The 23,807-nt window shown below is 47.0% G+C and overlaps 1 protein-coding gene across 1 annotated transcript in view; it reads left to right on the top strand.

Annotated features, from left to right (window-relative positions):
- SLC9D1 (solute carrier family 9 member D1) overlaps nucleotides 1–23,807 on the top strand; it is a 498,092-nt gene that overhangs the window by 368,613 nt on the left and 105,672 nt on the right. The window contains exon 10 of the mRNA XM_086934696.1: nucleotides 9,803–9,953. Within this exon, the coding sequence (XP_086790822.1) occupies nucleotides 9,803–9,953 (151 nt within the window). The remainder of the gene's footprint in view (nucleotides 1–9,802; nucleotides 9,954–23,807) is intronic.

Here is a 23,807-nt window from a genome sequence, read left to right as displayed (position 1 = left end):
CTTACTGTAACATGGTGTCGCTAAAACTGGTGCTTGACATAAGGCTTTCTTTAAGTCATCAAAAGCTTGTGTATGTTCCTGAGTCCAAGGGAGGACAGTCGAAGACGCTGCCTCCTGAGTTGTTAACTGAATGAGTGGCTTTGCTAGAAATGCATACTGAGGGATCCATTGTCTGCAGTAAGAAGTGAGGCCTATAAAAGCCCGTACCTCCTTTTGTGTCTTGGGTGGTAACATGTTTGCAATTAACTGAATGCGGTTGGGTGTTAGCTGTCTCCCCCATTTGGACAGCAAGTACCCAAGGTACACAACTTGCTGAACACAGAATTGGAGCTTCGAAGGGGACACCTTGTGTCCCTTGTCAGCCAGGAATTGCAAAACCGTCAGTGACGCTTGTTCACATTCAGGTTCGCTGCGGGCGGTGATCAGTAGATCATCGACGTACTGCAACAGGGCAGTGTTATCAGGCATGTGTATACTGTCAAGTTGTCTTTTCAGTGCTTGGCTATAGATGCTGGGGCTTTCTGTGAATCCTTGAGGTGCGCGTGCAAATTTGAAGCTTCGTCCATTTAAACAGAATCCGAAAAGGTATTGTCTTTCCGGGTCAATGGGGACACTAAAGAAGGCGTTCTTCAGGTCAATTACAGTAAAGAACGTTGCTTCAGAATCAATGGCAGTCAATAGAGACGAGATATCTGGAACCACGGGGTATTGTGGTACAATGCATTTATTCAATTCGCGCAAATCAATGACTAATCGATAAACAGGAGGTGCATTTGGATCAGTACGTTTGAGAATCGGAATGATGGGGGAATTACATACATTGGAGCCGGTTTCTACAACCACTCCTTGTGCAATGAGCTCGTCAATGATTTTCAGTAAAGCCACTACAGCATCTGGAGGTAACTTGTATTGTCGAATTCGTGGCAAGACCACTCCTGGTCTGAGCGTGACTCGATATGGTGTAATGTGCATACAACCTACATCAGTGGGGCCTTGTGCCCATAAATGTGCAGGAACATTCAGTAGTCTGGGATCAATATCTCTCAACACATAGTGACCTTTAAAGTCACGGAGAAACAGGCTTACTCCTTCCGGAGAACAACAAATAACAGCTCCTAGAGCTTTCAATGTCTTTATACCTAACAAGTTTTCTGGACATGATTTAGTTAGTAATAGATCTGTAGTACGTGTCAATGGACCAACTGCAAGGGGAAGTGGTTGCGATACTTCATTAATAATAGGCTTTCCTGAAAATCCAAGGGAAACATTCTGTGAGCCTGAGAGGGGTGCCCCTGGAACCTCATCGTGACTTATAGTTGTCCTGCTTGCCCCTGTATCAATTAAAAACTTTCTGTCTTTCCCTAATACTTGACTATGTACATAAGGACCTTCTTGATCTACAGGAACCTCAATAAGAGGCAAGCCAACTTCCCTCTCTAGGCTGTTTCATGTGTATCGCTGATAATCGGGATAATCATTTTGTGCATACTGGTACATCTGCTGTGTCGTGTTTTGTGTTGCGGCAATGGGTTGTGGCTGTGGGACTGCTACGGTCTGTTGAGATGCTTGCATAGGCTGGACATTCTGTGGTACTTGTTGTTGGACCTGGTCCTGTCTAGGAGGACGCGGTCTCTCTTTAGTCTTACCAGTAAGTATATTATGTTTCAAGACTGCACAATCGTTTATATAGTGACCTGGCTGTTTACAATAATTGCATGTCCCTTTAACAGGAGCTGTTGCATTATGGGACTGTGTCGTACCTTTTTTCTGACCGTCAGCTGGAACTGACTGAGCAACTAACATTTTCATTTTTGTGTCTTTCATACGTCTTTGTTCGTGTTCTTGTTCCTCTCTAATTCTGTTCTGGTGGTACTGTAACATTTGTAACATTTGAGACGGCGTATTAGCTTGCCATGTGCTCTCGACTTTCAGAACACGATTCTTAACTTGGGGCAGGGAATTCTCAACTAACTTGGATACAAAAAGATGTGGATATGACTCGCTACTTGGTTTCAAGCCACTATTAATACCAAAACATTTCTCAAATCGGGAATAAAAATCGCTAGTGTCTTCATCGGGTTTCTGTTTACAGGCTGAGATTGCATCCCAGTCCTCCTTTTTAGTTGCTAATAAACGTGGCAATACTTGCACTAACAATCCTGGTAATGCTTTAGATTTGTCCCCAAGCCCTGTTCCTGGGGTACGAGTCTTTTCTTCGTCTTCTAATGCAGCCCAATCAATCTTTTGTTCCCCCACCTCCCAATCTTTTTCTTTGAGTTTCTCGTAAATACCGGCAGGCATTAACACTTTTAATATTTTCATAATGTCGGGATAGGTATAATCCCCCATGAGCAACATGTCTTTGATTTCGCGGTGGAAACCTGCTGGGTCTTTATCGTGACTGGGCACTAATTTCTTCATTTCTAACAGTTCCATTTTTGTGATGGGCGTGTACACAAACACGCGTCTAAAGGTATTATCAGCATTCTGGACTGGATGTACTTCTCGCAAGGGATTCTGTCTGTCTATGTAATACATTTTTCTGTCTACGGGTGGAGCTGGATCAAACTGCGGACACAGGAAGGCACTATATCTGTGCCGATGTTCTAGAATTATTTTAATCAAATCGGTACCTAGACCTCTCCATCTATTCATGAGTAATTCTATTAATATATCGGGCAGGGGACCTGGATCAGAATGTTGGCTTTTGTACAATATAAGGAGATGTTGTATCATATAGATACCAGCTAAACGCTGTTCATCTGGAGAGAGATTCAAAAACGTTTGTGCTAATGTGTCATCACTATATTTATCAGAACTGTCAGCCCATTGTACTGCTGACCTGGCTAATTCTTGTTCATCCATAGAATTGAGTACATGGTACCCCAATCGTTCTTGAAGTATTTTATCGGTAGCCTGAAATAGATGTTCAGGCGTCTTCAGGTTTGACATGGCAGCTTGAAAAAGTCTCTTACTTTCTGGACGTACCGGACGCATTGAGTTATTATAGGGTCTTCCCTTACCTACATATGCTATCATTTCTCTAGCTGATAATTGTAATTGTCCTGTTGCCGTTTCTGGCTGTTCCTCCTCCTCTGAAAAGTCATTCTTATCTGAATCTATTTCTGGTGCAGACTGTCTTCTTTCGTGTATCTGTTCGACTACCTTCCGGATCCTTCGATACATATTTTCTATGCAATTCTGTTTATCATGTTTTCCATCGGCTATATTCTGACCCCATCTATTAAGTGCTTTCATTTCTTCCTGGTCTACACCAGGCCTATCTTGTTCTCTTATTAGGCAGTTTATGAAAAACCGTAATATCTTGCCTTGAGTGTCCACTTTCTGGTAAGCCATGGCCTCGCCAATACTTTCAGGGCCTTCCCCCGTTTGAACAAAATGATATATTCTGTCTAGATGATCAACCATTCCTGGTAGTAACAATAAAAAGTTTGTAACTCGTCGTAATCGTACTGATGCGAGCATCATTCTGTCATCTTTACCGGGTACTGGATCATATCTACAGTCTGTGAGACGTTCTTTAAGTATGTCATAATCGGCTCATTGAGGTGTACGTTGTTGCGCTAAATCCCTATAAGTCAGTCTATGGGTTTGTGGTGGTGTTTGAAAACCTGTCGCACCTCCCGAGGTGCCAGGACCAAAAGGATTTAATGGGTGAATGATCGGAAGAAGAGGTGCAGGAAGGGTTGGGGGAACAGGTGCAGGATGTGGAACGGGAGGAGGAGTTCGTTGCGGAGGTGGCGGTAGATTACCTCGGGGTGGAGTGCCGTCAGCAGGTGGTGTGTGTGGCGGTGGAGCATTAACATATTCGGGGGCCACATCGTCTAAATAGGAAGAAAGGAAAATGTCCTTTGCGGTTTTGTGGTGTAATTTTGTCGGGAGTAATGGAGGTGGCAGATCTTTTGGTACTTCCGGGGTGGCCTTAGGTAAACCCTCGGCCAGAAGAGGATACATACCATTCATAATAGTGTTTCGTTGTCTGTCTACTTGTTCTGCTTTTACTCGTATACCTTCCTCAACTAATACGGTTTCTCGGGCTTTTTCAGAATCCTCTCTACTTTTCTCTTCTTTTCGAAGTGCTTTCTCTGTGCGTCTATGCGATTCTTTACGCCATAACTCAATGGCATCTTTCTGTGACTGTCTGGCTTTCTTTTTCCATAATGCTTCTTCTACTCTCATGATGCAATCGGCATCCCATGTCCCAGCAGCGGGCCATCTCTGATTCTCTGCTAGATCTTTGGTGTAGTCCACCCACAAATCGAGAAATAATACGGCATCTAGGCCATGCTTATGGTACATAAAGTACCCTGGAGTGTCCCTAGGTGGAATGGGAACAGCTTCCTCTAGTACCCCTTTTCTAGTTTTTATCTGTCTTAATTTGGAGAACAGCGGCATGTTTCAGCCGTACTACTTAATACCGGATGCTTACTTGGACTTGAACACAATTAATACAATAAACACGGTAATACAGATCGAACAATCACTCATACCACAACGTTAAAACATATTTTAAACATTTTGAAAACGAACAATAATAATTAGAATAAAACTAGCTACCTTCATACTCGATATACTGCTAAACAGTACAGCTACACCGCTAAAACAGTGCAGACCGGGTCTGTGTACCCAAACCCGTCTTGACCGGCACAAATTAATGCGCTCGTCTAGATGCGTCCCCAGCAACGGTACTCACCGGGAAGCACGGAACAGAAGGCCTCGGAAACTCGACACTGGACTGGACCGGACTGGACTCGACTGGACTCGTGACGTAGGTACTTCGGAACTTCGGAAACTTCGGAATGGGTGGGCCTCTGAATACCTCGGACTTTGTTCTCTCAGCTAGGCTCTGGTCGGGATCCTCCGCACTCCTCACCGCCTCGTCTGGGTGTTGATCGCAGCCTCAGTCACCTCCGTTGGCCTGAGGGAGATACAGGAAATCCTGCGGGTACGCGTAATTGTCCGTCAGCGCTGTGGCAGGGGACCGGGCCTGCAACGCACCGCCGGCGCGTGGGGTGGGGGAGGGGTCCCTGGTCGGGCGCCAATTATGTGGTAAATTTAAATTACCTATGCGGAATTTATGCGGTAAAATTTAATAAGAATAACTCAGTCAAAATAAGAGTCAGAATCCGTGGTATTTGAGGTTTTCAAAAGGGGTTTTATTCCTTAAAAAGGAATTGGTTTAAACCAGGCAATCATGTTCCATCACCGCGAAGGTTCAGGAAGGGATAGACAATATTTTATTGACAGGTTATCATATATATAGTCAATGCATTACAGTAAAACATATGCAGGAGGCGTAACAGCTGAGAGAAACGAGATAAAGTCATATGTACGTCACAGAAGGCGTGCATAAAGGCGTGTGCTAGACAACGTCACATAAAACGTATTACAAGTGGGTGGATCCATAGGTGAATCCTGCAGTGTCAGCAGAAAATATGTGGCAGAGATGCGCGCGCAGCAGCATGACGTGTGATTGACGTGTAACTGGAGGGTGAAGGGGACTTGACATTTAGCCCTCCATAAGGAGACAGAAGTCTGGGATGTCAGAACAACCTAATCCCAAATCATATCTAATATCTTGTGTTTGAGGAACTGTATTATCTGGAAGGAAAAGTCTCTCGGACAGAGGCTATTCTATACTGACTGCTAGTGCGTGCATATGCGACTACGTGTCTACATGAGATGTGAGGGGCCATGGGCCTACCATGGTAACGGAAGCTATGAATTACTTGCATGGAGACAGTGAGGCCGGGCCCTTTGCTCTGCAGCTGAGAAGGATGTTTTAGTAAACTACTAGACAGGAATGTATTTTCGAGGAGCGGAGCAGATAACTTGAAGGTTGAATTTAGTCTTGGCAGGCAAGGCTGGCCGAGCCTGGCACAGCTCGCCGCGCAGGGAGTAAGTCAAGGGTCAGGAAGCAGCAGGCTGCGGGTTTCAGAGACCGAGGGCAGAAAGAGGCTCGATGGCAGAAATCAGGGCCTAACTCGCCAGAGCTAGAAAACATGAAAGTGCACCACATAAAGATGTTGGCAAGGTACACTTAGGAACGTAATATCTGACCCATTCATGGTGGATCTGAAAGAGGACATGTTAACGTTGGACGCAAATGTATTTGCGTCTTCATAGCTGGAAGTGGAGGGAACTTACATGTACTAGAAGCACGTACATGGAGCCGTTGGGGTCTACGATAGGGGACATAACTGACCATAAAATTCATATTACCTCAATAGGGTAGTCACAAAGAGTAGCCCCATCCACTGTGAAGAGTAGGTACAGCCCACTTACTGTGAGTAAAGATCTTGTTACCTGTACCCCTGTGACAGATGCTTGCTCGTCTTCTTTTTAAATCTCGTCTGTTGTCTATAACTGAGCTCTTTGACCTAGACCGGAGTGTGTGCTGTGTTGCAAAATTTAATGTAGGAACATGAAAAATGGTTGGACGTGCGTTTACAGTTAATGCATTCACAAATAACCACCTTGGAATCTAACGGTGTTATGGTGTTTTCATTACACCTTTTTTTTTGTTCATTTATTTTTAATTCATGTCTTAGAGAAGAACAATGAGTGCTGCAGTTCAACAAAACAATAGTCACAAGATTTTGACAAATACTTAAAAGATAACGAATACTTCATAAGTGACAAAACATGACAAAACGCAAAAGACCAGTCCTTACTTTGACAAGAGAAATAATGGCGGTGCAAGTTGTTTGTGTTTATCAAAAATACAGCCTGCCATATACAGCAAACAACACTATAGTTACTCAAGGCTAATTGCCCTGTTTGTCCAGAGTATTATTCTGTGAGTTTATTGATAGTTACTGCTAGCTGGATGGGGTCGACTCGTTTCAGAACCCTATTCAATTTCAGGGTTCTCCTCAGGACCAGGACTTAGTCGGACACCATGAAAAATAATTAAATTTAAAGATATTTGTAAGTTGTGGGTCCCTGCATTATAGTTTCCCTACCTTGGCCAATAAAGCAATTTATTCTTACCGTTCGTGGAAAGAAGTTAAGCACAGCTGATAATTGGCAGTTAATGCCGCATGGGATCGCGGAATGCCATGAGTTTTCTGGAAAAATACAGAGAGTTTGAATGAGCTGTGAGTCAAACAGCTATATTTGAGGGTGCACTCAATAAGAAATGCCACAAGTGACTGGAAAATCAACTGTAATGTGGTGTTTGAAATAACGCTCATAGTTATAGTAATATATTCGTTAGAGAAACAAACTTGCCTCGTGCCTGTGGCCAGACACGCCCTTCGGCGATTGCTGGTTTTTCAGTGAGATGATGCGGTGAGTTCGCCTTTGTGCGAGACATGTTGAATATAAGGTGAACCCTGATTAATCGTGGTACGAGCGAATCTTACTGCATTATATTATGATCTGAGCTAAACGTGGCTTACTTGTATTGAATTGGTGGTGAAACCATCGCCGGTGCGTTAGACAAGTTATTTTCTGGCCCTCACTCGGCTCTCTTTTTAAGTATTGAGGCTGCGTTTGGCGGCGCGTTCATTTTCTGTTTTTAGGGCTCAGATCCTAAACAGTGCCAAAAGATCAAGAAAAGAAAAATTAGATGAAGACTGGCTCTGGCCATCTGCAACCGCGATTGATCGTTTCCACGAACTGTAAGAATAAATTGCTTTATTGGGCCAAGGTAGGCAAACTATGATGCAAGGACCCACAACTTACAAATATTTTTACATTTTCATTATTTTTCATAGTGTCCGACCAAGTCTTGGTCGGAGGGCAGCCTGAGGCGCTGGTGAGGAGTGCCTGAGTAGGGGGTGCACTGAATTGGAAGTAAAGTCTCGACAGCGCTGAGGGTGGATCTCGGAAAAAGTGATTCTCAGACGCGTTTGGTGCGTGTTGTGGTGCAGCCTGGGTGGTGGTGAAGAGTGCCTGGGCTCGTTGGCACCAACAGAAGAAGAGGGTCTCAAACGCTCTGGGTGCGTGTCGTGGTGCAGCCCAGGGCATTGGTGAAGAGCACCTGGACATTGTGTGCACCTGGGGAAAAGGTGAGACTCGAACGCACAGGGTGCGTGTTGAGGTGCAAGCGGAGCGTTGGTGAAGAGCACCGGATCGTCGTGAGCACCAGAGAAGAGGCGAGTCTCGGACGAGCTGTGTGCGTGTCGAAGTGCAGCCTGAGGCGCTGGTGAGGAGTGCCTGAGCAGGAGGTGCACGGAATTGGAAGTAAAGTCTCCACAGTGCTGAGGGCCGATCTCGATGTGTACTGAGACTCCTGGAAGGAGGGCCAAGTCATTGGCCTCTCGGAGTCACTCTCAGCGACCCGGACCAGCAGCCACGAAAGAGCTGAGCCGCCAACCCGAGTCCGCCGCACCCCGTGACGGAGTTCTGGATCAAGGCCCAAGTTGCTGACGTGAGGGAGGAGAGTGGGGTCTCGCCCCCCAGGTAAAGTGGATCAACACCTGGGGTGGGGTGCAGGCCCGGAGGGACACTTTCACGGCCCCCCGTTTCAGTCAGCTGCGCGAGCAGTTGCTTCGGCTCGGATCCCGGCCTGTGCTGACCCAAGGAGGGGGCAGTGCTGGGGTCGGAGTGGGAAGCAGTACTTTTGTGCCATCATTTGATTCATAACGGGTGCACTGTTAACGGAGCACGTAAAACTGTTGTATTACACTTTGCATTATTGCTGCTAACAAACTATCGAGGTGTCGTATGACACCTGATCTCCTTTGGGCCTGATGAACTACATGCATGTTGCGCTACGCACTGCATTAGTTTTCCCTTGCATATTACCTGATTGTAATGTGGCGCATTGCATTATTTCTTCAGTGCACAGTGTCTGAGTATAACGTGGCGCAGTGTATTATTTCTTCATTGCACTATACAGGATTGTAACGTGATGCATTGCTTTGTTTCTTCCTGGTACAGGGCATGCTGGTGGTGATACGCATTGCATTATTTCTTCAATTGCAAAGTACATGACTTTGACTCTACGTATGGCATTGTTTCTCTGTTGCATGATATAAGAGAATATTGTTACGCATTGCAGTATCCGTTTCCTTTCGCAACGTGTGTGATTCTAGCAATACGACTGGCCTAACCTTTTGGAAATGGTTAGAAGTGAGCTTAATTGTTGGTATGGGGCGGTGGTTGGGATTAGAACCTACCAAACCCACCGGAAAGAATACTACCCATTCTTTTATGTTGATTTTGTATCGTGTGGTTGTATTGTATAATTGCTTATATAAAGATTATACTAATTTTATCAAAACTCGTGTGGAGTCTATTTGTGGTGACATCATGGGGTTACTGTGAGCGTGGTTGCACATATTGAACGCCTGTGCCTTGGAGATAAGCCAGGCTGCTCGTGCCAAGCTACTAAGGGGGTGAGCAGGGCTATCTCAGACAGTGTCTTTACTTAGCCTAACGTTGAAGCGATTGGTCGGGGACTCTCGCCTCCAGCATTTGGTGGCGGCGGTAAGCAAAAAGGACCCCCACTTCTACCAAATATAAACCAAAAAAAAGACAATGTCAAGTTAAGTAGCTTTTATAAAAAAAAGTATTTAAGTCCCATAAGGGATTCAAGCTTCTTATACAATTATCTCTTGACATGTCAAGTGTTGCCCGTTTGTTGCTTTTAGATATGTTTTTAATCTCTTGATGTAAACGATCTTTGCAATATAAGAAATTATACTGCTAGTGAAATATGTTCTGTTTTGCCACATGAGAATACTTTTATAATCCTTACTGGAAATAAGTAAAGTATTGTTAGCTTTGTTACTTGCTTCAACTAACACTGATTATCTTTGTTTGGTTACAGATCACAGAGTTGTTGGATGTTTCAATGGAACTGGGATGCTTCTTAGCTGGGGCACTGATCTCGTCCCAGGGTCATATGGTTACTGAAGAAATTATGTCTTGTATTGAACCAATTCGCGACTTTCTTGCCATCATTTTTTTTGCATCTATTGGTAAGATACATTTTTCTGAATTGAAAGCTGGGACTTAACCCCTTCCCTGCTCGGCACATTCCCCTGCTGTGCTGGGGGAGGGGTGGCGCGCGCAGCGCTCCCATGCTCATGAAGAGCTCAGCTCGTCATGAGCTACAGTGCTCCTGTGCTCATGAAGAGCTGAGCTCGTCACGACCGCACCCGTTTCTTTAGAACGCTCAGGACAGCAGGGGAATTAGCCCAGCGTGTGAGCGTTCTAAAGGCCAGGACGAGCTCAGCTCGTCATGAGCACCGGAGCACTGTAGCTCATGACGAGCTCAGCTCGTCATGAGCATGCAAGGGGTTAATTAGTAATTTGTAACTTGTTTGTTATGAAGCTTTGAATGAATGGTGTTCTTCTAAGTAACTAGAACACCAAAGTATGGTACGCTGAAAATCGGAGAACAAAATTAATGACTGTCAGTTTTTTGTAAAGACTGAAAATATTTCTAAATTAATTTTTTTCACATGATTTCCCCTGATTTAAAAAAAAAATCTGTTTTGAAAATATGTTATGCTACTTTGTTAACCAGATTGTGTTTTCTCATTAACGTGTTAGTCCATTTGTGAAACTAGTTTTGCAGTTTGAATTACTGGTTTTGGAGTTTGATTTTAAAAAAAGCAGCCAGATGGTGCGAATGATTCTAAAAATGTAATGAATCATAAACCGAAAATAGCTGTGTAACTGATTTTAATGATGGAATCTGGAGTGAGAAATTTGATTCGAAGAAGAAGTTTTGACTTTTAAAAGGATGTGCCATAATGTAAGGTGGTACAAAATGGGGTGGTGATGGACGGAGCATCTGAATCAATCAAACACACCCAGTCAAAAGATCTGGGGTGGCAGAGTGGGCTAAAGAACGGTGATGGATTAAACCCAGATCTTTTGACTGGGTGTGAGTGTTTGATTGATTCAGATGCTCCGTCCATCACCACCCCCTTTTGTACCGCTTTTGGCCGCCATAAGTGTGGCAGGGTATGCTCAGTTGTGAGTCCCTTGCTCACTTTGCCACTGGATTCAAGCAAGCCGGGCTGAAGACTGGTGGAATGCCAGAAACCGGTCCTCGGAAGCTTGTTTCCGGTCCAGGGAAGACATGGCTTGGCAGTTCGGGCTGTACTGTTCCCATGAGGCACAGGGTCAGACTGATTTGCATATAGCCATGTCTGAACTGGGGTGGCAGAGTGGGCTAAAGAACGGTGATGGATTAAACCCTGATCTTTTGACTGGGTGTGAGTGTTTGATTGATTCAGATGCTCCGTCCATCACCACCCCCTTTTGTACCGCTTTTGGCCGCCATAAGTGTGGCAGGGTATGCTCAGACGTGAGTCCCTTGCTCACTTTGCCACTGGATTCAAGCAATCCGGGCTGAAGACGGCTGGAATGCCAGAAACCGGTCCTCGGAAGCTTGTTTCCGGTCCAGGGAAGACATGGCTTGGCAGTTCGGGCTGTACCGTTCCCAAGAGGCACTGATTTGCATATAGCCATGTCTGAACTGGGGTGGCAGAGGACTAAAGAATGGTGATGGATTAAACCCAGATCTTTTGACTGGGTGTGAGTGTTTGATTGATTCAGATGCTCCGTCCATCACCACCCCCTTTTGTACCGATAATGTAAGGTAGCACATCTGTTCACAGTGAATGTCCAGAATATTCGCTTTTTTGACACACCATTTATTTTTTACTTCTGTTGTGATCAGAGGTTATTCCTAAATAAAGATCACTTCATTGCCACGGGGGCTGCTGTGAACATTGGTCTAGCTGGGATCAATAAGCTGACATGAGAAGGAGACTTTAACTAATAGCCAACACACTTTAACCTGACTGTAGTGCACAGTGCCATCCCTGTCTGGTCACTTGAGTGCTTAGGTTATGTAGCTCAAAAGTATATATAATTTTCCTCTTCAGAATTCCCACATGGTATCATGTGTCACACATTTGCTGAGAGATTGTCCCCATCTGATAGAGACATATAGCTGCAGATTCCTTACCTATGAACTTCAAGGCGTCAGCTGGATCCTTAAGATTTTTCTTAGCAGTAGCCATGAGCGCCGGTAATTGGTATCTGTCGATTCCTCGTGACGACGTATAGCATTGAGTTTGTCATAGTTACATCCATGCTGTCCTTATAGGTGCCACCCCGGTGCGCTGACGTCAGTTTTTTTCTTTCCACGCCAGTCAGTGTATATCCGTCAAAGTGAGATACCCCCTGTAATTTTATGACAGACTTTTTTTTAAAACTTTTTTTCGACTTTTTCTTTGTGTGTAGGATGTCCAAAAAGACATTGGGGTTCAAACTGTGTGCCTCCTTTCACCGCACCATGTCAGTTATGGCTCCTCACCTCAAGTACCTTTGGTGTCTGGAGCATGACCTCGACCCAAAGTCGTGCTCCGACTGCTGGGCCATGGTGCTAAAATCTTTAAGGGAGCAGTCTCTAAAGCTGCTTGCGCCCCAGCCCCTGGTCTCAGTCGAGAGGAAGGTCCAAGCACTGCTCCGGGAATCCAAGTCTTCATCCTCCCATTCGAAATCTTCTAAGGGGTCAGGTAAGAAGCACCATAAGAAATACAAGAAGTTGAAGCAGCTTCGACTTCGCCCCGTCCATCACCCGATGAGATGAAGGAGTCCCTGCTCCATGGAGTGGGTGCCTGGGTCGGCTCCGCCTTTCCATCCCTTTCCAGAGCCTGGAGCAACCCCCACCCAGTTAAGAGTTTTATGATGCCATGTGCATCATATTTAGGTTGCCTGACCCTCCCGGCGCGCCTTCAGGCCCTGCAGGCTCAGCGAAAGGAGCTCCCCTGGGTTCTGTGCCGGCTGTTCCAGCCCCCAAGACTCCTCATGGATCCGTTCCGTGGCGCCGGTCGTACCCATTCGACCTTCCCCAATGACGTGTCTGATGCTGAGACGTCGATGTTGCCGGCACCCACCGGCGGCGCCAGCCCCATTGTAATCTCCATTGACTGGAGCCGGTCGGCAGTCCACCAACGCCGAGAGTGCTGCAGAAGGAGCCTTTGGGCTCTATGTCGTATCCTGAGTCTTATTCAGAATGGCTAGGAATGGAGGAAGATTGGGAGGTGACGCAGGACCCCTTAGAAGTCCCACTTTACACAGAAGAAATGGACTGGTATGAGGAACTGGGTGATGCCCATGGTCTGGACACCTCTCCAGAGCCTGGCATGCTGTCCCCTCCTAACCGGGCTATTGAGAAGGGAGCCTCCTTCGCCATGGTGGTGCGTAGAGCTGCTGAGGTCTTGGACTGGCAACTTCCTAGTGTGGCAGTCTAGACCAATGTCTTGACAGAGGTCCTACAGCCTGGTTTCTCCACCTTGGAGCCCTTGCTGCAATTTAATGAGGCTGTGACCAATGTTCTTCTGAGGACCTGGTCCAAACCCAGCACTGGAGATCCTGTGAATAAAACAATCATCTGCCGCCTCTGCCCTGCACCAGGTAACCCAGCTTTCCTCACCTCTCACTGAACCCCTGGGAGCTTGGTTTTCCAAGCCTCTGCTTCCCATGGCGTGTTCCCATCCGCATTTCCAGATATGGAATCTAAGAGGTTGGATAGCTTCAGAAAGTGAAATTGTACTTCCACCCGCCTAGCATTGTGGTCAGTAAACTATGCATGCCTATTGGGCTGTTATTGCTATTCCCTATGGGAGATGGTTGCGCAAGTTCTGCTACAAGTCCCAGAGGAGGCCCAGGCTGGCCTCTCCCAAGCTGTTGTAGACAGGAGGGAAGCAGCAAAGTTTATTATATGCTGTGCCCTTGACACAACAGACCTGCTGGGCAGAACGATTTCCTAGACGTTGACAGTCAGGCGCAACGCCTAGTTGAGACCGTCTGGCTTCTCGGGGTTTGTCCAAGCAAACCTGATGGACATTCCCCTTAATGGCGCTCGTCTTTTTGGAGATGGGGCTGACACAGCACTAGAGCGCTTCAAAGAGTCACAGGCTACAGCCAAGTCCTTGGGCCTCTCTGTATCATCCCATCCTGCTTCCGCCTTTTGCTCCTTTCATGGCTACAGAAGGTGTTTCCAACTGCGCCAGCCCTATCCTAGCCAGGGGACCGTGCAATTTCAGCAACCTCTGTGCAGTAGTGGGCACGGTTCGCATTAACCCTGTGGGTCGGGCAGCTAGAAGTCAGATCAGGCCACAATCTCCTCTCCCGCATCCGAACCTTTCTAGTCCGATTCTCCCAGATCATAGGCGTCCAGTTGGTGGCAGGATACGCCATCGCCTCCACCACTGGCAGGACATCACCTCGGACGGGTGGATTTTGCAAATAGTCCAAAGGGGTTACTCCCTCCCCTTCGAGACTGCCTATCCCTCCATGACTCCAACTTAGTATCGGCTGACAGAGGATTACCTTGCTTTGCTTCGAGAGGAAGTCAAGACTCTCTTGGCCAAGCGACCTATAAATAGGGTTCCCTGGCCAGAAATAGGCTGCGGTTGCTATTCCTGCTATTTTTTGGTCCCCAAAAAGAATGGAGGCCATCGTCCTATTCTCAACCTTAGAGCCCTCAAGTACTTCCTCAGAAAAGAGAAGTTCAAGATTTTCACTCTTGCTCAAGTACAGTCTGATCTGGACCCCGGAGATTGGATAGTAGCGTTTACATATCCCCGTCCTGTCTTCCTTACGCATCTACCTGCAGTTTATGGTAGGCCACGAGCACTTTCAGTTTACCGTGCTCCACTTTGGCCTCACCACTGCACCTTGGGTGATCACCAAGCTGGTGGCGGTGGTCGCAGCTCATCTGCGCAGAGATGGGGGTTTCCAGTCTCACCCTATCTAGACGACTAGTTATTGAAAGCGGGTTCGCTTGGGGTTCCCTGTCTGCATGCTGAAGTCACACCTGACTCCCCCTCAGACACTCCCTTTCAACTGAGCCGTTCTGGCCAAAATGCAGTTTCGGGCCTATTCTCCTGAGTCCAGGATATTCAGGCTATTATACCAATGTTTCAGCCTCTATCCTGGGTTTTGGTGAAACTGACTCTAAGGCTGCTGGGCCTCATGCCCTCCTGCATCCTGTTGGTGAATCATGCCAGATGGCACATGCGGAATCTGCAGTTGGATCTGAAGTTCCAATGAGCGCAGCATCGGGGAAATCTCACTGACCTGTTACAGATTTTGGAGGGAACTGTGAAAGATCTGCAGTGGGGGTAGATAAACCGCGATTGGGTCAGAGGCAGACCCCTCTCCCTTCCCCAACCAGATCTCACAGTAGTGACAGAAGCGTCACTTCTGGGATGGGGCGGCCATCTGGGGGAGGTGGAGATCAGATGACTCTGATCTACTGCAGAATCCGGGTTCCACATCAACCTGTTCGAGCTTCAGGCAGTCCAGTTGGCCCTGAAAACCTTTTTACCATCAATCAATGGAAAGCTAGTTCAGGTGTTCATGGACAAGAACACTGCCATGTAGTACTGCAACACAAAGGGTGGGGTGGGGTCGTGGACTTTCTATCAGGAGGCTCTGCACCTCTGGACTTGGCTGGAACAGCAGGGCATATCCCTGGTGGTTCAACACTTGGCCGGTTCCCTGAACGCCAGGGCGAACAAAGTCAGCCATCCGATTCTAGTGAATATAACGAGTGGCATCTCCCTTCAGAGGTGGCGCACAGACTCGTTCATTGGTGGGTGGAGCCTTTTTTTTAAACATTTTTATTTATATCATTTCATACAACATCAAACGTACATATTCGTACAGCGTGACATACACTTCATTAGTTATCATAGGCATTGGGGTCATATTCAGTTCATGTCTGTAAGAAAAAACATCTGCGGCAGCTGGTCTCCATAGTAGTCCCCCCCCCCCCGTGTCATCAAGTCTCGATAGATATTATAACCTCTCTAGAATCAGGTTCATGGTATCATAGAGGTATTAAAATAAAGCATATCATTAAGCATGACAACGATGTTAAGCCCGTCCACACCTTGGCCATGTCTGAACTCGGGTGGCTTGGTGAGCAAAATAACGATGGATTAAACCCAGATCTGTGACTGGGGGTGAATGTTTGCAATTGTGCAACATTCCGTCCATCACCTTGTGTGTTTTGCTGTTCACCCTATGTGGAAAGGGTATGCTCAGACGTGGGTCCCGTGCTCACGAAGCCACTGGAGTCAAGCTATCCTGGCTGAAGACGGCTGATGGCCAGAAACCGGTCCTAGGATGCTTGATTCCGGTCCAGGGAAGACATGGCTTGGCAGTTCGGTCTGGACTGTTCCCATGAGGCACAGGGTCAAGACTGATTTGCATATGGCCATGTCTGAACTGGGGTGGCTTGGTGAGCAAAATAACGATGGATTAAACCCAGATCTGTGACTGGTTGTGAATGTTTTGCCATTGTGCAACATTCCGTTCATCATCTTGTGAATTTTGCTGTTCACCCTATTTAGGAAGAGTATTCCCAGACGTGGGTCCCGTGCTCACTAAGCCACTGGAGTCCAGCTATCCTGGCTGAAGACGGCTGATAGCCAGAAACCAGTCCTAGGATGCTTGATTCCGGTCTAGGGAAGACATGGCTTGGCAGTTCGGTCTGGACTGTTCCCATGAGGCACAGGGTCAAGACTGATTTGCATATGGCCATGTCTTGACTGGGGTGGCTTGGTGAGCAAAATAACGATGGATTAAACCCAGATCTGTAACTGGGGGGAATGTTTTGCCATTGTGCAACATTCCGTCCATCATCTTGTGTGTTTTACAGTTTTGAGGACAGCCTATATAGGAGATGCTTGAAGACTGCAGTTACATAAACACTGGCATGTCTATGTGAGGCACCCATGATTTCAGGACGGCGCATCCCAGCCCTCTGTCTATCACTCCTCCTTGTAGTATAGACAAATCCAATTCTCCCTCCTCCCCTTGCATGAGATACGTTAAAGGACCCCATACATCCCTCGGTCGAGAGACCATTGGTAATGTCTCTGCATATACAGAAGCTTGCTCCTGACAATAAATAACATCTTGTATCCAATTTTCGGAGCCCTCCCCCTGCGACAAGCCACCCTACGTTTTGCCAGTAGTAGAGCAATGTCCAAAAACTATCTACTTTGTTTGGGTATTTGTGCTGTATAGCCCAATAATATCATCAAGGGATCTCTCTCCAGCGTAATGCCCAGCATTTGTTCCAAGGCCTCATGTACCTGCGTCCAGTGCTCCCAAATATTCGGGCAGTCCCACGCCAGATGCATGAAACTCGCCCAAGCTCTCTGACACCTGCCACATCTGTCATTATCCGAGAGGCAAAATTGATATTTTTTGGCAGGGGTGTAATGCACACGTTGCAAAAATTTGTAATGTATGACCTTAAATCAAGAACAAGACGAAACACATTCTGTGACACTACAACAGTACTTCCATTGATCATCAGTTATCACTCGTTCCAAATCTTCACTCCAGTGGGTACGAGCCGAGCTATCCACACCAGACCTGTGTGCCCTTATTGTACGATATATGCCTGATACTAGGTGTTTCCCATCTGGAGAGCTCAGTATAAAGTGCAAGGGGGCAAAGATTTCCTGTTCGCAAGGCAAGTCCGGGAGAAGCACCCTCATTCCCTGTCATAATCTCACATATAGAAAAACCTCCAGGGGTGTGGGGTGTGTCTCCTGGAATAATTGTTCCACCGTCCGTAACCTCCCCTCATGAAACAAATCTCCCCATGTACCAACCCGCAACCGTTTACACATAGCACGAAAGCCCGCTTCCTGTAGGAGGACCACGTCTGGGTGGTATGTGAGCGGAAGCCGTGATGAATATAAGAGTTGCATTCCCAGACAGCGTGCCATACCCCTCCATGCATCCATTGTGCAGGTAACTGTTGTGAAAGGAGTCTCTATTGCATTAAGAGGGCCATGAATAATGCCACTAAGAGGAAGAGGCCTTGCCACCCAATCTTCAGCGGCTATCTGGGGCATATATGGCGTATGCAACATCCAATGATAGGCATAGTGAGCCTGCGCACTAATATAGTAAATATCGAAGTCTGGAATATCAAATCCTCCCCTATCGTATGGTTGCGTGAGGACTGATCATTTAAGTCAAGGCTGTTTACCGCCCCACACTAATCGTATTAATTCAGTGCGAAGGGTCATGAAAAAAAAAGGCTCCGGGGTAATATGGAATATTAAGAAATAAATATAGAAATTGTGGGAGCACCACCATCTTTACAAGAGAGGCTCTTCCTGCCAGCGATAAGGGCAGAAATATCCATCGGGTGATGTTATTCGTCAGCTTAGTTATAGCTGTGCCATAATTCAATCGGAGTGTTTCCTCCCTATCCCTAGATATTTGTATACCTAAATATCTAAGATCAAATTTGCACCATTCAATAGGATAGTCTAATGGGAATTTAGAAACAGCGGGCGTAAGTGGGAGAAAAGTGCGATTTTCCCCAATTAATGTTAACACCTGAAAGCTGCCCAAACACCAAAAATTCCCTCAAGAGGGGGTTAATATTTTGCTCAGGCTCCCTAATATATAACGTGATATCGTCAGCATAGAGCGATATCAAAATTTGTTGCTGAAAGCATTGAAACGCCCTATCTCGGTGAATCTGACGCAGCCTGGATGCTAACGGCTCAATCGTTATAGCAAAAAGTAATGGGGATAGCGGGCATCCCTTTCGGGTACCCCGCGATATGGATGAGGCAGTAGAGAGATGTCCATTTATTAGTACTCTAGCAGACGGCCGACAATACAGCAGCTGTATCCAGGATATAAATATTGGAGGGAAACCCATTCTCTGCAAGACTTTGAACAAATAACTCCACTCTACAGAGTCAAATGCCTTGGAGGCATCTAGAAATACAGCAGCAACCCGAAATTCCGGCACCACCGTCTGTATCATTGAAAACAGGGTGCGTAGATTGTGGGTAGTGGCCTTCCTGGGACAAACCCCGATTGATCAGGGAGAATGTTCTTATCCATGAGTAGTGTCAGTCGTGTACCCAAGCCCTCTGCTAATATTTTTGTGTCACAATTAATTAGCGACAAAGGCCTATAAGAGTTTACTGGGTTTTAACAAGGATGTGAGGACCACTTCCCGCATCGAGGGAGGAAGGACCCCTATTTCCAAGGACTCTTCGAATATTTCATGTAGGACTGGCGCCATAATATCTATGTAACACTTATAAGGGTCCGATATTGTACCTCCCAGTGCAAAGGTAACACGTTGCTTAATTAAGATGGCAGTGCCCCGTGCATATGAGGAGTAAGAAGAGAACGCCCGGATAGTCGCCCATTTACTGGCAAACGTGTTGTGAGATTGTGGGTGTATATGCGTCTCCTGCAGCAATGCTACCTGTGTCTGCTGCCTGTTTAGATATGCCAGAACTTGCCTGCATTTCCGTGCATTATTCAATCCCCTGACATTCCAAGACAATACCCTCAGATCTGAGTCATTCGTCTCCCCTGCCGTGATGTCCTAACACGCTATACTGGTGATCGATAAATTTAAGATAAAGCAACATTAGTCATAGCTGTACGCCCTGTGCCTTCGCTGCATAATACAATGTACGTACTGCCATCAACGCTGTAACCTCCCCTCCCCCAACCTCCCCCACCCACAGAAGCATCCCAATTATGCCAGTATCCAACACTCTTTCCCCCCCCCCCCACCCCAACATCAAAGAAACACAACATAGTAGGGGTACACCCATTGGGGGAGAAAACCTCCAGGTGGCTCACGTGCACTTCGTCCCTGTACAGAAGACCTACAACAGCCGGTCTGTCTCCCTTTAGGTAGCGAGTGAGTCAGGTTCTTCTTATCAGCAGTGTCCCGCTAATCTATAGCACTTTCATATAGCCACAATGAGCATATCACATTTTGTGAGAGAAATGGTGTCAATCCGTGAGGCGCTCACGTTGGTCTCCCCCTGTGCATCGAGCATCTGCCCTGTACTCCTTGAACAATGTCATTCCACATCAGAGAGGTGTCTCGCAAGCGTCATCCTGCTCTGAAACCGTATCCTTCCTCCGCTTAATTTTCCTTAGGAATTCTTCTACTTGTTGTGTTTTCGTGTAGATCGACTGAGTGCCTTGGTATGTGATCCGTAGGCGCGCCGGGTACAATAGGGAATAACCCACCTGTGCCTGTCGCAACTTCTGCTTCACTGCATTGAACTTGCTCCTCTCCTCCTGCACATGTGTTGTAAAATCAGGAAAGATGGTGAAGGACACCCCGTCAAAGTTCAGCTGTCGTTTCTCTCTAGCCACTCTCAACACAGTTTCCCTATCTCTATAATTAAGGAGGCGCGCTATGATGGGCCTGGGTGTGCTTCCAGGAGGTGGTCTAGGGCCAAGGGATCTATGTGCCCTTTCCACAACGAATTGTGGGGACAGTGCATCTTTGCCAATCACCGTTTCCAGCATCTTCTCAACATAGCCCTCTAATCTGCCAGTGTTCGTGCTCTCTGGCATGCCCATAATTCGGGCTTCAGTATCCTCATTCTTAGCATTTATAATTTTCATCAATTTGTCCATCTGGGACACCGCGGTTTGCAACTGCGCCGTGACATCCTCTGTGTCTGAAAACCCTTTTCAGCAATGGTCTTGTGTACTTCCTGCGGTTTGCCCCAGTCGCACGTCCAATCACAGTTCCTTACAGCAACATAAATAGTGCGTGACACTCTTCCTCTTGACACTAGTGGTGCTTATAAAAACATCCAATGTAGTCCATGCACCCCCTGCCCTCAGCAAAGCAAGGATATCCCGGGCCTTGGCAGCGGGTATACTTCTCCGGATTTATAAAGCCTACATGTGCCCTTGTTACTGCACAGTGCCACTGAACTCTTCTTGCTTAAAGAATTACAGTTCTCTGCGCCCGCGTCCCACGTCGGTGTCTATCTGTGTGCCCACGCTGCAGCTGGCAACACGATCACCATTTATTACCGGCCTCCCGTGACTTACTGTAACTGGCCGCCATGTTGTGAACTGCGGGGCGCCGGAGCTTTCAGCACTCACGCAGTCTGCCAGCCCTCCTCCACGATTGCTGTCACTGGGAGGGCTTTGCCTCAAAAGTGGAGCTGGTCACATCCAGCAAACAGCACAATCAGTCCGTTGCTAATTACTAGTGTCCCAGCAAGGACGATTCTTCTGTCCCAGCCGCTTGGCCCACTCACACCGGCTCTTGCGTCGCTGCGCACTCCCGGGCTCGGTTCCAGGGCTTCTCGGGGGTCACTCCGCTTAAAAAGCATCAGCAGGCGTCTTTTATTGATTGTGCGCCCGCAATCGGCAGGATTATCACCGCAGGCACCACAACTGTCTTCCGAACCTATTTCAGGTCGTTTTATTCCCCAACATACACAGGAACACAGGATAAATAAAAAATAAGCGTCCGGACTACGGGAGCCTCACAGAAGCGTGGCTGTTCCGTGCGTGCGCCACCTGGCGCCCCCATCGGTGGGTAGAACCTTGGTTAGATCTGTTTGCTTCCATCGAGAACGTGCAATGTCAGCAGTTTTGCGCAAGGTAGCTCTCGCTCGGCGATGCTTTTTGTCTCGAATGGCGCTCTGGCCTCTTTTCCGCCTTTCCGCCCACACCCCTCCTGTCCAGAAGAACTCCAGAAGATCAGTAGCGATGGGCACAAGTCATTCTTGTGGCTTGGGACTGGGCATGGCGAGTTAAGTATCCTGAGCTTCTGCAAATGAGCATTGATCCCGATCAAACTGCCCCTTCGGGAGGATCTTCTGTCACAGCAGCAGAGGAGCGTCCTCCACCTGAACCTATCAACCCTCCGTATCCTTGCGAGGAGATTGAGCGGCCACAGTTGATAGCATTTCGACCTTCCTCCCAAAGTTTGCTTTGTTATTCTGGCAGCGGGGTGTCCCTCCACTTTGCCGATATACGCCTGCTGATGGCAAAAAATTTATAAATTTTGTACAGAGCGGTCTATTGACCCTTTGTCTGCCTCCCTTTCTGACATTCTCCTTTTCATCTTGTCTCCTGCCCAGCAGGGCTCTGCTCTGTACACTCTGAAAGGCTACCTTTCGGCCCTATCTGCTTTGTAATTGTTTCTAGACCAGTCGTCACTATTCAAGTCCCCCATTGTACATAGATTTCTGAAGGGGGCTTACAAATTTGTTTCCCAATTCTCCGTTCATCATGCCCCAGTGGGACCTTAATTTTGTCCTCCCTTATCTAATGTGTGCACCATTCAGGCCGCTGCACAATTGCTCCCTCCGGCTGCTCACCATCAAGACAGCCTCATTAGTTGCAATAACTTCTGCCAGGAGAGTGAGTGAGCTGCAGGCGCTCTCCTATCAGCCTCCTTACCTGACCGTCTTTCCAGACAAGATAATGCTCCTCACTAGGGCTTCTTTTTTGCCTAAAGTAGTGACACCTTCCCACCAAGGGCAATCTGTCACCTTGCCCACCTCTATGCTCCTCCGCATCCTTCTAAGGAAGTGGAACGTCTCAACCGTCTGGACCAAGAAAGAACGTTCTCATTCTACCTTGAACGAGCTAAAGAGTTCCGGGTGGATGACCAACTCTTTGTGGGGTACGTTGGAGCAAAGAAGGGATATGCTGTACAGAAAAGGACCATCTTATGATGTGTTATCCTCTGCATTAAGATCTGTTACACTCTGCCAAAGAAGCAGCCTCCTGAAGACCTCAGAGCTCATTCCACCAGAGCTAAAGCAGCCACCATGGCTGTCCAACGTGGTGTCCCAGTTCCTGACATCTGCCAGGGGGCCACATGAGTATCCTTGCACACGTTTGCCAAGCATTATTGCCTGGACAATCAGGTCTGTAGAGAGGGCTTTTTTGGCTGTTTGGTCCTACAGGACTTTCTGGTTTAAACGTTTCTGCAGACCCTCCTCCTGGTATGGTATTGCTTGGGTATCTATTCATAGGTAAGAAATGTGCAGCTAGACATCTCAATCAGATGGACAAGTTACTTACCTTCGGTAATGCCTTATCTAGTAGAGACATGATCTAGTCGCAGATTCCTTACCGACGACCCGTCCTCCCCTCACTGCAGATCAGTTATTTATGTCAGGACTGTTCCCTTTCAGGGCCCTAGTTGTTTAAACACACCACAGTCAATCAGCTGGATGGCTTCTCCGCTCTTCTTGCATGGAAAGTCACATAAAGTGCTGACGTCTGCGCGCCAAGATGGTTCCTTTATAGACGACGCAGACATCACGATGATTAACTCGACGCCATACGACTGCACGGGTACTGCTTACAAAATCTTCCAGATCCAGCCTGACACCTGGAAGTTCACAGGTAAGGACTCTGTGGCTAGATCATGTCTCTACCAGATAAGGCTTTACCGAAGTTAAGTAACTTGTCCTTCAGAACAAAACTTTCCCACATTTTATTTTGCCAGTGAATTATGTTGTCTGAAATTATTAGGTACTAGAATGAATTTCCGAATATTTTAGGCTAGAACATCCCATATTTCAAGTTGTATTTAAATTATATCAATCCATGAAAAAGTTGTGAGAGTTATATATTTAAATTTTAGCCCAACTAGAGGTAACAAAAATGGGCTGGGGAGAGAATTCCATTAAGAAATTCAGATAAGCCTTCCGGTGACTCATCTGCCTTCCTAGCTGCAAAGTAGTACTACTCAACAGCGGGATTGAATTGTGTAGAGAATTATTGGGTATTATTGGCTTATTGAGGCTGGGTAAGGATTTTTAACCTACTAGCCCGAGGTTTGTCTCGGTGGCCCTCCTGCTGGCAAACAGGAGGGTAGCACCTCACTGGGGTAGCAGTGCTAAGTCCGCTAAGAAAGCTGGCTGTCAGACATGGTGTATTGCAGGTCCAAACTGGAACTGCATGCAGAGAAACTAGAGAGACCTTCCAGGCCTACGTATATATGGGGCCCTCTG

This window comes from Lissotriton vulgaris, chromosome 8 (genome assembly GCF_964263255.1).
Source record: "Lissotriton vulgaris chromosome 8, aLisVul1.2, whole genome shotgun sequence".
Lineage (NCBI taxonomy): Eukaryota > Metazoa > Chordata > Amphibia > Caudata > Salamandridae > Lissotriton > Lissotriton vulgaris.
The sequence above is the reverse complement of the archived record's forward strand: the minus strand, read 5'-3'. Positions and strand labels throughout refer to the sequence as shown.